Source organism: Xiphophorus couchianus, chromosome 19, assembly GCF_001444195.1.
Source record: "Xiphophorus couchianus chromosome 19, X_couchianus-1.0, whole genome shotgun sequence".
NCBI lineage: Eukaryota > Metazoa > Chordata > Actinopteri > Cyprinodontiformes > Poeciliidae > Xiphophorus > Xiphophorus couchianus.
In genome coordinates, this window is record NC_040246.1 from 3145876 (window position 1) to 3162912 (window position 17037).

The 17037-nt window shown below is 39.6% G+C and overlaps 1 protein-coding gene across 4 annotated transcripts in view; it reads right to left on the bottom strand.

Annotated features, from left to right (window-relative positions):
- Window positions 1–17037, bottom strand: part of slc8a3 (solute carrier family 8 member 3) — a 117880-nt gene that overhangs the window by 32581 nt on the left and 68262 nt on the right. For 2 of the 4 annotated variants that reach the window (XM_028000431.1, XM_028000430.1), the window contains exon 3: window positions 10109–10215. The exons of the other annotated variants lie outside the window; for them this stretch is intronic. In XM_028000431.1, coding sequence (XP_027856232.1) covers window positions 10109–10215 — 107 coding nt within the window. The remainder of the gene's footprint in view (window positions 1–10108; window positions 10216–17037) is intronic. 4 annotated transcript variants of the gene reach the window in all.

Consider the following 17037-nt stretch of genomic DNA (forward strand, 5'->3'; position numbering starts at 1 on the left):
GAAGTAATGTCAATGTTTCTAAACGGCATTGGCAGCAGTAATAAGTTTGGTCCTTCTTCCACCATATACCAGTGGCAGCTCAGAACCTAGATGTATTATTAAACCTGATGTGACACCATTTGTCATTCTTCCCTGCCTTCTGTTGGGTGCACCATTCCAAAAGTAGCCGTCTGTGGTCTGGCGTTAATGACACCAGTGGAATCGAATGGTTAAAATGTAGTCCAGCTATGACATGGGGTGCTGTGATACAAATGTCTGGTTCCTTCATGATGTGTAGATGTCCTCGTTTAAATATTTGTCCCCATTTCTTGGCAGTGTTGCATCTCTGCACCGCAAATGTTAGGCAATCCAACCATCTGTCCACATGCAACCCCTATTAAACTCTGTCAGGGGCTGGTGATTCTGTGTCCAGTGTGTCCATGAGGCATCCTGTGACCTTCATTAACTGTTCAGACTGACCAATGAAGGCTGCAAAAATTGCCTAATAAGATCAATCCAACCACAATGCCATCACACTGGTGTTGGTCCTTCTAGGCATCCCAGATTCTTGGCAATTCGACTCTGTGTTCACACTAAAATATCTCTTCTTTTTAAGAGTGTTTATTTATTTTAAAGGCTATTCCATGTATTAAGTAGAATTTGGCCTGTATTCAGTCATTGCGTCGGAACAAGCAGAAAGGTTTTAAACTTAACTAATTTTGTTTCTAATAGGACACATAACGAGGTTAAAACATGTCCAGTTTGTATCTCTGTTTTTAAAAGTCAGAGTGGAGCATTTAACATTGACTATATTTCAAATGACAAACACCCTGCAGTCCTAGAGCAGTATTGTGTTTTAACTGTACTTCATTCAGTTATTTAAGTGACATTCTTAACACATTTAAGGTCTTTTGAAGTTGTCTTGGATCGTCTTCATTTTGGGCCACATCAAGGTCATGAAAAAACTGTTTTTTGATTTCATCAAACATTTAAGTGATCACCAATCACGATCACTCGAGGATCTTTTTCCTGATCTCATTTCCTCCTCAGACACGATGGCCCTTCTTTATCCTTCCAGTTTTCAATAACGTGTAGACAGTTCTCAACCCAGTTTTGGCAGTTTCTGCAATCTCCTTAAATGTTTTCTCGGTTTGAGACCAATAATTTGACTTTTCTTAAACAGAATAGCATATTTCCCAAGTTCACAGGATGTGACTTTCCACATGGTTGTTTAGAAAATGAGAAATTAATCATTGCATCAGGTAGGATTGATTAAATAACTTGTTGCTAGATGGAAGTCGGTTATCTATGCAGTAACTATCCATACCTATTCGCTCAGTTAAATTCAGGTGGCGACTTTTTTGGGGGCCAGTCATTTCTAGGTAATTATCAAATACTTCACAATCTGATTCTTCTGCACTTTCCACATGAATTTATTAAAATTAAACTGGCTTTAAATACTTCATCCCAACACCAAAACCCATCTTTGATCATTTTTGGCTTTTGCATAAGGGGAAGTGAGACGACTAAATGAGCTGAGGTGTAGGTTCCGGTCCCGGAATCGCTTTCCAACAAGTGGGAAGAATGTGGCCCCAGCTGCAGTGAGCGACAGCTGGTTCTCATCGCTCACCCAGCAAGGTCTCCCTTCTGCCGTCACTTACAAAACCAAGGGCACAGCCTGAAAACTGATGGCAAAAGCACCAGGAGACAGGAAAAACGGTAGGTATCAGCAGATTAGAGTCATCTTTGTGTCAGTTCCTAGGGTAATAACGCATGGCATGGTAGGAGCATCTGTGTAATGATGCTTATAATGATTTGCTTGTTAAAGTACATATCAGACCTATAATGACCAGGATTGAATTGAAGCCCGCTTGAAATGTGTCATTTGATAAGCAAATGACTTTTACTGCAAAGAAATCTCACTTGCTGTGTTCGTCAGGACTTTAGCTGCCTGATCTTGTAAAGTATAAAATGTATCATTTGTAAAAACATAAGATTTGGAAGCGTTAAGGTGCTCCACTTTGAACTATTTACACATTCAAAGTCTCCCGGGGCATCTGTAATGGCTAATGGGGCTGGTGATAAGGAAAATGAGTTTTTATCTCAGCTCGATTAGGCAGATAATTGATTTAATACTGGTCATTTAGGCCTTCCAGGAAAGGACTGAGCATCCCAACATGCAATGTTTCAAAATAGTGGGCTTTTTGTGGCTAACCTCACAAGGGTGGATAATTACAATCTGGACAGAAGCCACCTAAACTGATTAAAAGAAATGGGTAGGACATGATTCTGTTAATAAATTATAGCTTAACTTTTTTTTTGTACTGTGCAGTTCATTTCGAATTGATTGTTTGAACATCAAACATAAACCTTATTGCTCTGTACTTTGTATCATTATGACAGCGTTTTAGGGCCATTGTACATAGAAGAAAAAGGAGTACATTTTTGGCAAAAGAACTTAGAAATTTTGAGATTAATCTCAGAAATAAAAAAGACATTTCTGAGCTCCAAATGTAAAAATATTTGCTAGAAAAACTCAGAAGATTTTAAATTAATTTCAGAAATTTTCTAGAAAAAAAAGTGAACATTTTCTGCAAGAAAAGTTAAAAAGTTTAGGTTTGTGGCCCAGATTTACTTTTTTTCTATCTACAATGGTAGAAGGATCACTGTCTTAGATCACTATCCTATACAACCCAAGTTTCCTTGAGCTCAGGTTCACAAATTGATGGCTGCACACACCTTTTAAGGATTTCTTTCTTGCCCAATGGCCACTGGAAACATCCGCCAGCCTCTTATATTCCTGCATTGACAACTTATCTTTCAAAATGCCGTTAGTTTTAACATAAAACAGCACTTTCCAAAAGATCTACTTCTGTCTCGTCAGTTTAGAGAATATTTTCTTGGACAAGATTGAGATACTTTTTGGCACAAGTCAGACGGACCTCGTCTTCTTTCCCGTCAGCAGTGGTTTTCGCTTTTCAATTCTCCTATGGATGACATTTTCTTTCTTCCAGTCTCTCTGTTGTTGTTGAATCATGAACACTGACCTTAGCTGAGGCAAGTTTGGCCTGCAGTTCTCTAGATGTTGATCTGGGTTCTTTTGTTATTGATATGACCAGCTCTGTTTCTCTCCAAGGCTTGATGTTTTGCTTTTTCATCCCTCTTTGTGGTGTCAGAAAGGTTTGGCTTAAATCAGATTTTACAGTTCTGGGATCAGTCAGTGCCTGGTTGTGGCTAGTAAAACTAAATTCCACTAGAAGTCATACTACCCACCCAATTGTTATGAAATAACCAATGAAGATCATATTTGATTAATGCAACTGATATTGTTTGCACATTATAAACGGACCCCATGCCCTTGTCATTGAGTAGTTTCAATCAATATAATAATGTAACAGGGTCATTTCCAAATCAATTCCCCCTATTGTAGATTATCTAAAGGCCTGCAATCTTAAAATCCATCTGTGCTTGATTCCTTGCTTTGTCTGCTGCATTCCTCCACAATATGACTCACTGCTCATTTAGAGGTAATGAATGCATGTGTGAAAGAGGACTGTGAGAAAGGAGACGGTCAGGCTCGAACAACAGCATGTGAAGTGCCCTCAGAAGCCGCGAGAGCTCCTTCTGAGAGAGGCAGCCGACGGGTGGCACATTTCCCAACGGCAAGCGTGATTTGAATGGAAAGTGGCAGTGGGAGATGGATTACCACAAGGAGCGGGCTGGGAAGGGGACTTTAATCCTACAGCCATGCATACACAAACACACCGATGCGTGCACGTGATCACCTATGACGTCCATCCAATATACCCGAACATACTCTCCAATGCAAGGCATGCTTCCTTCTCGCCGGAGTTCAGTTTTGAGCTGTGAGCACATGATGGGAAGAAACAGACTGAAACCAACAAGACAAAACCCTAAACGTGAATGAGGACAGTGGTTTTTGCTGTGCCATTTGAAGGTCTACCTAGTAATTTCCACTGCCCAATACATCCTTCTCTCGTCTTTGAATTTGTAGCATTTCAAGAGTTAGAGCAGCCTCTTCTCTCCTCTTGGCAACCTACTATTGCCAGACCAAGATAACAGGTTCATTTCCATCAAGTGTGTGTACGTCTGATGCTAGAAGAGTGACTTGTCTGGGTACAGTTGCCTTGGAGGCAATTGAATACTTTGGAGGGTAAAGTTTTGATTTCATTGTGAAGTACTTCTAGGTAGCCTCCCTACTTGTGATTCTGCTCTTCATGGAAAAATGCTGAAAACTAGTATTGGACACCTAGCAAAAAAATTCTTGCCCCCTTAGTTGTTTTAACCCTTCGTCTTGCTTTTACAAATTATGATAAACAAAATATGGTTCTTTTGTCCAACAAAAACGACAAAAAAACCCTTTAATGTCAAAGTGAAAATTGATTTCTACAAAATAATGACAAATGCAAACATGCATAATGAAGGAAGTTACTTGCGAAAGATGCAAAAGAGGTTTAGCAAAATTAAGTTTGTAGTCTCTCGAACGTCCAATCACTGCTTAATCAGCATTTTTGTTTACCACTGTAGCATGAAGATAAAAGAACACTCCAAGCAAATCATAGAAAAGGTTAAAAAGAATAAGTCAGGGGATAGATACAAAAAAATTCCTAAAATATTATCCCCCTTCTTAATAAATCTAAATTTCTATTGATTTTTATTATTTTTTTTTTTTTTACATTTTCAGCTTGACATTAGGAAACTTTATTGCACATATTTACTAGAAGTGCCAATATGTGTCTAGCTTTGTATTTCGCTGCAGCATGAGGATGGGGAAACAATTCGAACAAATGCAGCAAAAAGCCTCCAGGACGGCTTTCAGCCAACGGATGTGTCAGAAGTCATAACTGAATATGGTGTCTGAGTGAAGAACACTTGAGCTGGATACTTGCTGACACATGGTCACGAACTGCGCCTCTCTACTTCAGGGATCAGCTCTTTACACTTTATTGTCCAAGTGCAAACTGACTGGTCTGGTGTCTTTGTGTTAAAATTGAGTTGCATTTCTGTAACGGGTTATAGGCTCAATTGGAGACAAGGGAAAGTAGCAGGTCACGGAAAACTTTCGCTGTTCGTCGCTCCTTGTGTCGAATCATAACGCACCTCTGTGAACTAGGAAATCCTCTGCGGGAGAGAGGCTTTTATGCCAAAATAGGTAGTTTGACTAATCTGCTTTATGTATTAGTAGCGCATAAACATTTTCAGAATAATTGTATGCATTAACGCAGATCTTCGCACGTCTTTCCATAAAGACGTTCTGCACTGTCGTCAAACGGTAAAGCGGCTCATTTAGACTCGGCTGTATTGGGTTGCATCAGCGGCAGAAGTGGCTGCTATAACCACCTCACTGGAAGTGCTAATGGTATTGACCACTTCAACAGGAGTTAGAGAAGGACATTGCTAGAGCTGGCAGTAAACATCTCCAGACTGACAGGTCAGGGTGACTGCTGCCTTGATTGCTTTCATTACTCACACATTGTCCAAAGTCAGACCTGCCAGCCTGGGACTCAGTCACATCTGCCAGAATCTGATCCGAGAATCCCATCCCATGAACAAATCAGGAAAAGTTTCGAGAAGTGATGTAACTGACAGCAATAAGCCCCTAACAGATCAAAGAGCTAAAGTACGTTCTGATAACTCCTTTCCACTCTTTTCAGTTTGATCTTCTCTCCAAAGAAATAATCAGTATGTAAACAACAGTTAGTGCGGCTGTAATGACAGAGTAGCCTTCTGATGTAAGAAAACTGGAGCGAGGCTATTTGCTATGACGGAAACAAAGACTCTAATGTAATAGTCATCATTTCTGCTTCTCCACTTTGGCTTGAATAAAGAGAAAAACAAACCCAATCAGCTGCAGATCACTGATTTTGAACAACAATATGATTGTTAGATTATATCGAAAAACTATAAAACCGTCCTATTATTCATTGATGCAATAAAGGAGTAATTGCAAGAGAACAACGTGCGTGCGAGCCTAATAAAGCGTCTTCTGTTTCTTCTAATGTGGCATCAAAGTGATTTCATCAGCAAAGACACGTTCATAAAATATGATGCTGCACAAAAAGAGCTTTTTCATTACCCTCCTCATTGTATATAGTTTAAACATTCATTACCTAAATCAAACATTTATTACCTTCTGCATTTACAAAGTAAGTAGGCGTATCTCGTATAATTCTCTGCAAACATTGGGCTTTCATTAGATGCACAGCGGCGTTGCTCTGCTTCTACAGTTGAAATGAGTAACATTTGAATCATTTAGTAAAATAAACCTGGGTGTAAACTACAGCTGGGACGGGAAGGTCTGGCTCTGAATGAGAGGGATGTCCCCCAAGGGTATTTTATTGAGCATGAATAATATTTGTGCAAATTAAAAACAGAAAACAATTTATCATAGGCGTTACAAAACTTTGTAAAATATGGATTCCCTCGTCCCGATTGGTGGAATCCATGTAACAGGGTCTAATGTTGCATGTAATTAATCTTCAAGGTGTTTTTTTTTTTTTATGTAGTCCTGTATATTCATTTCATAACCAAAAAATATAGAAATGAACAGAAACATTGAAAATGAAAGTATGTGTCAAATTGTGCTGAGTTTGGTCTAAAATAAGAATTAGAAAAAAGAATAACATTTTTTTTTAAAATCAGACCAGCTGCGTTTCCATTCACCACAATTGCGAAATTTGGCATTTTGAAAATTTATTTGCTTAATCAATCAGTCAAGTTTATTTGTATACCATATTTGAGCAACAAGGCAGTTCAAAGAGATTTACATCATAATGGAAACACAACAGTTTTGAGAAATCGTGGTGGTATTTTTGGACGTATCAAAATTTATTTATTTTTATAGTACATTCTTTTTGCATCACTCGAGTCACACGATCAGCAACCAGATGTTGCCACTGGCGCAAACCACGAAGAAGAAGATGACTGGAAGTAGTTGGAGGATCATGGCGTGGCAGTGGCATGTTTTTAACGACTTACCACCTGAACAAACTTATTCATGTTATTTTAATTCCATTTGTTACTTAATGGAAACGCCGCAATTGTGACATTGTGTTCTAGTGACATATTTTGACAAAGTTTTGCTCACATTTGCAATGAAAACACAGCTAGTGACTTAAAAGGCCAACTCAGGAGAAAGATGATCAAAATAAAGAATTTGGCTTATCAAAACTGACACAACCTAACTTCATCGTCTTCATGCACAGAGGTTAGGAAGAGTGAAAAAGTGTTTGCTGGCCAGAAACTTCTCAGGAAATGTGCACAACAGGAGCATCAGTGATGTAGAGAAGAGAAACCACACTGACCCTGTTTCACTTTGGGTGCATGTTACAGACGCCTACCTGCTTACCCCACATGCGTCACCTCATTAAAGGTGCAGCAGTGAACGGTGAAAATCCATATTTAGGCATCGAAGAACATGTCCATAGGTGTGCAGTTAGAAAACCCCCCTCAAAAAATAAGAAAATGTAGCAGTAAATTCAAACTCAACTAGGTGGCAAAACAAACTGGTTCACTGCAGCTGCCGTTGCGAACTCAATTAATACTACAGCAGCAACCACCAGGAAAAAGCTGGATAAGATCATGTTTTAGCTTCCCATAGATGTACAGTACATCTTGACAAATGATCTTTCGTTCAGTCAGGATTTTAAAACATTAATTACTACTTAGAGAATAGATGCATCCGTTTCTATGGTTGCAGATATAAGTGATTTCCAATGTACCTAAAACTGTAGCATGTGAAAAATAAACACTGCAAAGTATTCTGTCAATTAGTGAGTAGATGGAAGTGAATGAAAGGCTCCTGTAACTCATAGTGACTCAAAACTCTTCATGCATCGATTAGCTATAAACAGGTTTTGCAGAGCATTCTGAAAAGAAAGAGGCGGGGAAAAAAACAGCATACAAAGGTTCAGTTTCTTTCCCCTCAAAGCTTCTGACCCTTGAGACTGGACCTGACCACTGGCATGTATCCTGCACAGCTTCACCTGTCGTTACCTATCTTTATCTGGCACTCTGTCTGAACAAATCGCTTAGCTTACTTCTCCTCTACACCTTTACTGTCTCCAACAATTCAACTCAAGAACGCTGCGGGCAACTGTACAACTCCGAGCGGAAAAGAAAATAAATAAATAACAAAAACACAGATATTTCCAGAACCATAAATGGGAGCAGAGTGGTTTATACTTTTTGTAACTGCTTGATTATTATTTTTAAAGCACACATTGAGATCAATGACGAAAGGAAATCCTGACACGTTTGAAACTATTTTCCGTTTAACAGGTGGTTAGCAGCAATCTCTTTCTTTTGTTGTTGTTGTTTTTTTTAGTCGATGAATCACCAACACCTAAACATGTTGCAGTAATAGCCACTTGCTTCAGTCGGAAGTTGTAACAGAGCGAATAAGAGAGTTAACTAGTTTCCATATCAGTGAGGTGTTTAAAAATTACACAAGGATGAAGTTTATAGAAAGGAAACTGGGCTAACTCTGGAGCATGTCTTCCATTCATTAAGGCTCCCACTTTTGAACAGGCACAGATAGGTCAGTGGACAACAGGAAGGCTAAATGTATCGCAGCAAAATTTCTTTGTTTTGTTCTTTTGAAAAAAAAATCTTAACGAGTTGGGGAAAGGATCTGTGTTACCTGAGAAATACACAGACTGGTGTTTACAGTTTCTAATGCTAATGCTAACTACTCTGTCTTTAATACAGTCTATGACATCTCCTCTACACAGCGTTTCGAACGCTGGCAATTATTTAATTTATTTCTTTGAAATAAATAGGAACTTTCTGAACCCAGCTTCACACTATATACAACCAGATATTGGTTTTGGCCATGAAGTTCTGATTGGTGCATCCCATCCGCTGTATCAACACATCAATCAACTGCATGTTCCCTGTCTACTACCTATGTCAAGAAAAGTAGAGAACTATGTCTTTTATGGCCAGTGTTATATTTTGTAAATAAAATTACATTTTTCTTAATTTCGAACAAGTAAAATGACACAGAAAAAAAATAAATAAAATGTATTGAAAAAAACAAAAAGAAGCACAATCACAATTCGCCATAGAAAAAACAAATCTTTCATATCCAGTCAGAAAAGGAGTGGGAAGAAGACAATGCTGATTAAATCCTACCCCCTGTTGTCACGTCCATATATGTCCCACATTATATACACTGCTCAAAAAAATAAAGGGAACACTTAAACAGGTGTTTAACACTTAAAGTGTTGCCTTTATTTTTTTGAGCAGTATATATTTTACACATCTAAATTTTTACTCTTGTCACAATTTTTACTCTTTCCTAATTATGACTGTACAATTAACTTATTATCATGCAGTCTGCACCATAACAGAAATGTGAAAACTGCGATGTGCATTTGCATTCGTCCCCAATTAACACATCCTCAAAATAAGATGCAACTGCCTTCAAAAGTCATCTAGTTGGAAATATTTGCTTGTCTGCATAAAAACGTTAAAATTAAGTGAATAATAGTAATAAATGAATTCAGGTAAAAACTTTATTTACTAAGGTCTGATACTAAAGTTTTTTTTTGAAACGCAAGGAAGAAAAGCTGGGCAAATATACTTTTATTGTACTTCTCTCTTTAGCAGGATGCTATACAATATGAGTATATTAAAATAATACTTCATAGCCTGATGAAACCATTAGTTGGAATCTGGTGAATCGTTTCTCTCGCTACTAAAAAAATAAAATGAATGAATAATCCTTCCTCAGCAGAACCAGTTTATAGCATTCATCATGGACGCTCTGGCTCTAAAGTTATAAATAACTCCTGCATGTTTCTATATAACAGTGTCTGCCTGTGCCTTTGAGTATGTGAAGGTGACGTCTAGACTGTTTGCTTTCTTGTGCAGATGCCGATGGCGTCTGGGGGAGAAACTGTGGCGCTGGGGGGAACAAAAAGATGCGATTTTACCGCGGCGGGATTGTGAAAAAACAGAGTTGTGAACAAAACCTGGAGTTAGAAACACAGGAGGATGGCAGAGAAACAGAGAAGAGGGGCTGAAATGAGGCAAATGGAGGCCACAGCAGTAAAAGTGGGAGAGTAAGACACAGAGAAAGAGAGAAAGAAGTTGAGTACTCCACCTTTCTGCAGACTCATGTCTACCATGCGAGGCTCAGCCAGCTCCAGGAAGAAGTTCTTGTTTTTCTCATACTCCTCATCGTCAATAATTTTCACGTGAACAAACTTGCTGCGAGAGGGGGGAGGAGGGAAAGGACAAAGGACAGGGTTTTGCGAAAGGTAAGGGGACAGAAAAACAAAACCCCAACAAAAGACAGAGAAGGGGAGAAGGGAGAGAGAAGAAGAGAAAGGTTAATTTGCGATGGAGGGACACGGGAAGCGCGCTGTAAGTTGGATTAATAATCAGCATGGAAGAAAGGTTAGATGGTGAACGGTCGGCTCGCTCTGCAGCAGGCCTGTCAGTCAGCCGTCAGACATGACGTGCAGGGCTGCTAACCCGCGAGCTCATTGGCCGGCGCTGGTGTCATGACAACCACATTCATCACTGCATCCAGCACAAGTAGGACATGAGTAAAAACCCGTCCATAGCAGAGTGGACGGAAAAACAAAATGAACTGAAAACACGAGCTTCTAGTCAGTCTGGCTGTGAACGGTGTACATTTTATTTTTTTATTTTTTTATTTTTGTAAGGCACAGTGCCTTACAAAAATATCGTTTTCACACATCACACAAAGTATTTTTGCTGGGATTTTTCTACGAGGTAGAAAAACAGCAGGTGGCTCATATTTGTGAAGTGGGATAGAAACGATACATGGTTTCACTTCCTAAAATGAAAATTTGAAAAGTGTGAGTTGATTCTTTTTAAATGAACATTCTCAAAACTTTCGGTGCAGACTTTCATTTTTACAAATTTTACACAAAAATGTTTTTCTTTTCGAAATCTTAATTTCAAATGTAAAACTAAAAGTCAAATGGAAAAAAGAAAATAAAAAAAATAGGAATAATAAAACAATAATAAAACAAATAATAACAAAGACCAAGTTTTCATTTTCATTACGAAGTTCAAAGTTCCAGAACATTACTTGTCATCTGTGCTGGAGAGTTTGGTTTCTCCATAATCTCCCTATAAGTTAATCTAACAGCTACACAATGAAGCCTGGTTGCCAAAGAGGTGCAGAAATATGAAGTCAAGATTATAATAGGTATAGCTATCAGCTCTGTTCAATTTTGTCCTAATAAAATCTAACCAAATGTGCATCTCCACTGACCTTAAAATTGTGGCAACTGGAATTACGAAAATAAATTTGCTTAATAGAAATGTACTAATGTTAAAAAAAACCTCATGTTTTTCGATAAAAAGCTTTTGCGCTACGCTGAAGTTGGCTGGAGTGTTGATTTGATTCTTTCAACTATTCCACCTGTGCAAAATGCCTGGGTGGACGCAGCTCCTCCTCCACGACTCCCCCACTCAGCTCCTTCAGACTAGCCAGCAGCAATTAGCAAACACCTGGTGGAACTGAGCATCTGCTGAGCTCATTATAGAAGCTGCTTCTCAGTCCAATGCCAGTAGAAACGCTGTTAAAGGGTTAATAGAGGAGCGATGTCATGACTTTCTGAAGGTGAAAGGAGTTTTTAAAGAGACAGAGTTTTTAAAGAGACAGAGGCCCAATTTCAAGGCGTTAAATTACAAAGTCAAATTTCTTTAAAGTCATATTTGATAAATATAGCATTTTTATAACAATTGGAGGTAACATAGTTACTTTATCGCGCTATAAAATGGCACCATGCGCCTGGAAAACACACAATACTGCGCCTTTAAGGACATCATGATAAAGTGGCCTGATCCCACTTCACAGTTACGTGCTGCTTTGCATCGCTTCCATTCCTCCGTCACGGTGCTTTCAGGCAGACTGATGGCTGGACACTATGCTATTTTTCAGCGCACAGACAAAGAGAGAAGTAGTTCATCGCAGGGTTTATGGCTCCGGTTTGAGGAGAACGCTCCTTTAATGAAGTCAAATGTCTTGAGGGTGCGATGCCCTTCCTTTGGAAAAAGCTCTACGTGAAACATCATCGCACAGAAACGGCTCAATATGGCACCGCGGCCCCAGCGGCGCTCTCTCCACTGATCGGCCCTAATTGATCTTTATAAAGAGTTATTGATGGGTCCGGGCGGCTAAATGGTCAGTGGGTACCCTGATGCCTCGGCTGCGGCTCAGAAAGAGGGGGAGGAGGTGGAGGAGGGGACTCCTCGAGGAATAGCCTCGCTGATTTCAGCTGGACTCATGCAAAGGTTACATCACACGCTGTCGGTTGCAGGGAAATGAAAGCAAACCCTAAATGAGTCATGACACTCTCTGCATCCGCCCTCTCAGGCTCCAGAAAGCTCCCCCCGCGAGCGTCAGACGAGCCAAACAACAGCCGACAGTGGCACAGCGGGCCCTGGAAAAAGGGGATGACATACTTTATTATGTGTCTGACACCTCATGGGAGAACGCGTTCCCTGCTAATACAAGCGAAGGGAAACCGGATTTTTCTGCATGTTATTTGGGGGAATGCATTTAGAAAGCAGGAGTTCCAGCTAGTAAGATGAGTGGCCCGGCTCCATTCATTATAGATAGCCGCTCATGCATCATGCATTGAGTCAAAAAGCAGCTCGTTCTCTGGCTTTCCAACTTTGTGTCGGTACCAGTGCTAATGCATACTTTGAGTCCAGAGTTGGCTTACATTGACTGAAACTTTTTGGAAAAACTGTATTTTTAGGGGTAGTTTTTTTTTTTTTTTTTTTTTTGCTATACTGTGCTTTTTACATTAACTTGAGTAATTTCAATATAATGCAGCATTACTCTCACTTGAGTAACATCACTGAATGAAGAACAAACTTGTTTTAACCAAACATTCACCAGACACAGACACACACCTGAGTTTTCGGTTAGTGTTTCATAAGTTTAGAAAGAAACTGATTTGGAAAAGTGTGTATTGGACTTGATTTTGTTATTTTTGCAATATTAATTATTTGCACTGGTTGTTAAAAGATCAAAATTTCCACATACGTTTATATTTTGGTCCATTTGATGATGTAATTTTCAAAAATGAAATTGTTGATGACTCAGTTGAGTGGCCTTTTTATTACCAAATACCCTTTTACAGCCAGAGTTCGTTTTGTTTCCTAACCAGCAGGGCTGGACGATATGGCTGAAAAACGTTTCAAAATATAAGTGTTTCATATCAGTCGATATTGATGATTATTGATTCATTTTTTGTTTTAAATATCTGAAATACTGCCAAACTGCTGACGTCTCTTTTCTCCTCAGTTTTCACTTTACAACATTGTTGTGTATTTTTAAGCAGTTGTTAGGCACTGCTGCTGCGCAAGTTACTCAACAGGCTGTTGCTAGGTAACCAAAGAGTGAGTAAATTAGTCGATGGCACCAACCTAGCTTTAGCTCGCCGTGAGAGTTTAAAAGGCTAAAGTCTCTGCCTACATCCCCCAGAATGCTGTGCGATTCTGGATAAGAGTTCAGTGAAATGATTGAATATTCTTTCAGACGTATTATCTACTGATATTGATTGCTTGAGTAATTTCTTGGATGGGTACTTTTTACTTTTACTTCATAAAAATATGTTGAAGTTGTGCTTCTCTCGAGTAAAAGTTTTTGGGTTCTCTACCCGCCTCTGTTTGAGTCTTTTTATAATTGTGGACAGTTGAAATTCTGTCTCATAAATCCAGACAAAAGCATGCTTCACAGAGTAAATCCTATTCTCTGGTTAAAATGTTTGTAGCTCAGGATGTGAGTGACCGTGCGAGGGAAACTGTACAGTCTAACTGCCTTTTAACACACCGCGGACAGCAGAGCGATCCATCTTGCTTTCCCTCTCTTCACATCTCACCAGCAGGGCTTTCCTTTCCTAGCCAGGCGACAAGTCTGCAGTGCCGGCTCTGCAGACGTGAATGGCACTTCGGTTTTCATCAAGACTGAGAAGAAGACGCACAGGAGTCTAATGGACTAATGGAATCTGCCACACAGACACACACGCGCGCGCATTCACACACCGCCTGCATGTTGTGGGGGGTTGACATCAGTGTAAGCTAAAAGCAAACCACAGATGCAGCCTCACTATTAATCTATGACTATCCACTCTGTGGAAAAACAACAGAAAAAAGCAATTCATTTAATGACGCAAGAGGCTGCCTTTGGGCTGTAAGTAAGCAGCTGCGTCCAGATCTGTCATTTCACATGTGCAACAGTTTTCAAGACCGCTGTGTGGATAGTTTTACTGTGACATCAGCTGGAAAAATGTACAAATATACATATAAATATGTAAAAATCATCTGTTTAAAAGCTCTGAGCTGTTAAACTTCACAAATCACATTAAATCCAACTTAATCTCCTAAGTGTAAAGCAGGCCGACCAGTAGGATGTGCTAATTGCTGTGATCAGTCTACTGCTACTGCTGTTAGCAACACAAGTCCATAAAAACATATTTTTCTTCTGAACAAATAGTCGCCTGCAATTTGGAGGCTATTTTTGCAAATTTTGCCTACTAATTTCAGCCCTTAAACCCAAAAACCTCATTATACTCTAAACTCCTAATTTAACACACAGTAGCGAATGCCATTAAAACATTCCCCATTGCACCAAAAACCTTCTAATAACATCCCACTAAGTGGAAATGTAATGAATTTAAGGTCCTTTTGCTTTTAAACAAGAATTTTACTTCGTGTTTCACCATGTCTCTCTGCTAGATGCAGCCACTAAATGAGCAACTGTTGCCATAAATTCAACTTTTTCTTCTCCAAGTGACATTATCCTCTTATCAGTGTGTCTGTGGAGGGTTTCCTCGTGAAAGATCGGTCTTCCTGTACTGAGCCAGGTCCTGGCTCTGCTCAATGTTACTTCCTGTTGAAGCATAGTTTTCCTTCCCACCTGCTGTGTTTTCATTAACCATAAAATTGTTATAATTTTGCTTAATGGAAACAGTAGTTCCAAAAAATCATGCTTTTTGATAAAAGCTTTTTTGCGTTGGGTTGAGGTGGTTTTTCTGCCGCGTCAAAATCGATGTATTGCGCAAAACTGCACTTTGGTTTTGCTTGCATCGCACAAGTCGTGATCTTGTGGAGGGTGGCGGTTTCTTTCTGTTTGAAATAATTTTGTTTTTTCTCGGACAATGTGCAGCTGGGTCCACCGTTCATAAAAAGATTTGTGTCATTTGAACGTGTTGAACCCATTGCTCTAATGTGAAATCACGGACTACAATTTCCCCAAAGCGGCACATACGTCACCGCACCCAAGTATAAGGTTCTTGCCGTTCCAACGCCTGAACTAGACTCTGATGTCTCCTATGATTGGCTCATAGATAATGAGTTCTAGTGCCATGACTGAATTATGACTATTTCTAATTTAGCTGCTCACAACCATTGTTGCTGTAATTTTTAATGACTTATTGCGAGAACAAGCATATTCTCATGTGATTTTAATTTAATTTCTTATTTAGTGGAAGCACTGCAATTGCAAAATTATGTTTTTCGACACTAGCAGAATATAAACAAGATTTGCTCACATTTCACAGCTACTGTCGCTACCGGCTCAGTGTAGCATTGCTGTAAAGTTGACGACACAGCGCAAGCGATTGTTTGTCTCTGTCTGCTCATCCAGGAGGAGTGAATGTAGCAAGTCAGTGATTCGAAGCAATGTGCTGGGTACCCTTATATAAACAAAAAACGTTTAGACTATTTGAACAATTAGAACGGTAATTAACTTGGAACCTGTCTGTATGATTCAATTAAATCGACTTGTTTTGGTAAATGGTTTGAGATGAGACTTGGCGCCATATGTGTAACCTGAATTTAATATAACTACACAAAGCTGTACTTATCAGAGTATTGGAGAATGTGAGAGCCTAAAAAAAACATCTCTTTAAGCGTCGTTTAGAAGTGTATTTGGACGCTGTTGGGTGTTTTCCCCTGAGGTCACAAATGCTTGTTTTCTTGGCACTAGCGGCCTTTATTGACTAGAACTAAGTGGGCAGCGAGGGAAGGAAGGAAGAACCCAGGATGGCTGCTGTTACACCACGAGACACCCCCATTGGAGCATCCTGACTGTTGGATCAGGAAACTTCCTTCGAGCTGCATAGATTTTCATGGCTTGACGAATTGAAATGATGGTCCCACCCAAGGTTTCCTGGCAATAGCTCTCTACTTGACATTGCAAATGCTTTCAGGATTCCATGACTAGAAAGGTCACACACGCCGTAATAGGTTCTGCTGGAAAAATAAACGGCTTCTTTTTATTTCTCGCATGGAAGGTGCCTTTGCTTTGAAGGGTAAGAAGGATCTAAAGAAAAAAGTTAGCTAATCTCATATTTTAGGCTTAAAGGAAGAAAGATATCCAATCTGGTGTTCAGGAAAAGAAATAATCTGGCTTGTTTTATAGTACAGTGGATTAAATGGTAGTCCAGGCTTTTCCAACAGTGCTCTCCCTTGTTACACTGAATTACACTGATCTGTCAAAATTAATGTGATAATGATGTATTGATGTTAACATGGCAGACGAGACACACTTAAGTTGGAGTGTGGGAAGTGCCACTGAGTAATGACTGGCGATTACAGGGTTCACACCTCCGCTGCATCAGGCTGCCAGAAGCCAGAGGCCTCTGGCTTTTCCAGACCCAGACTGGATGTAGAGGGGCGCCTGGGGGGTTTGATGCAAACAGCAAAAGAAATTGAAAGATAGAAGAAGGTGGTGCAGAGAGGGCCAAAGAGAGAGTGCTGAACAGTGTCCTCTTCACTCTCATTTCATCTGAAAAAAACAAACCACAGCTGAATTTGTTTGCTACAGCATTCTTTGTGATTTCTGTTTTCAAATACGGCTTCCATTTTAATTCCATTAAAAAGTAGAACTACTGTTTGTCATTGCGAGGGAGACACCTCTGTAGGTCAATAGGATATGTTATAATATGATATAAGGCTGGTGCCTGGGAAACTCGAATGTTCCATGTTTAGACGGCACCGCCAAGACATCTTGAGTCAGCTGTAGTTGTCATGCCAGAC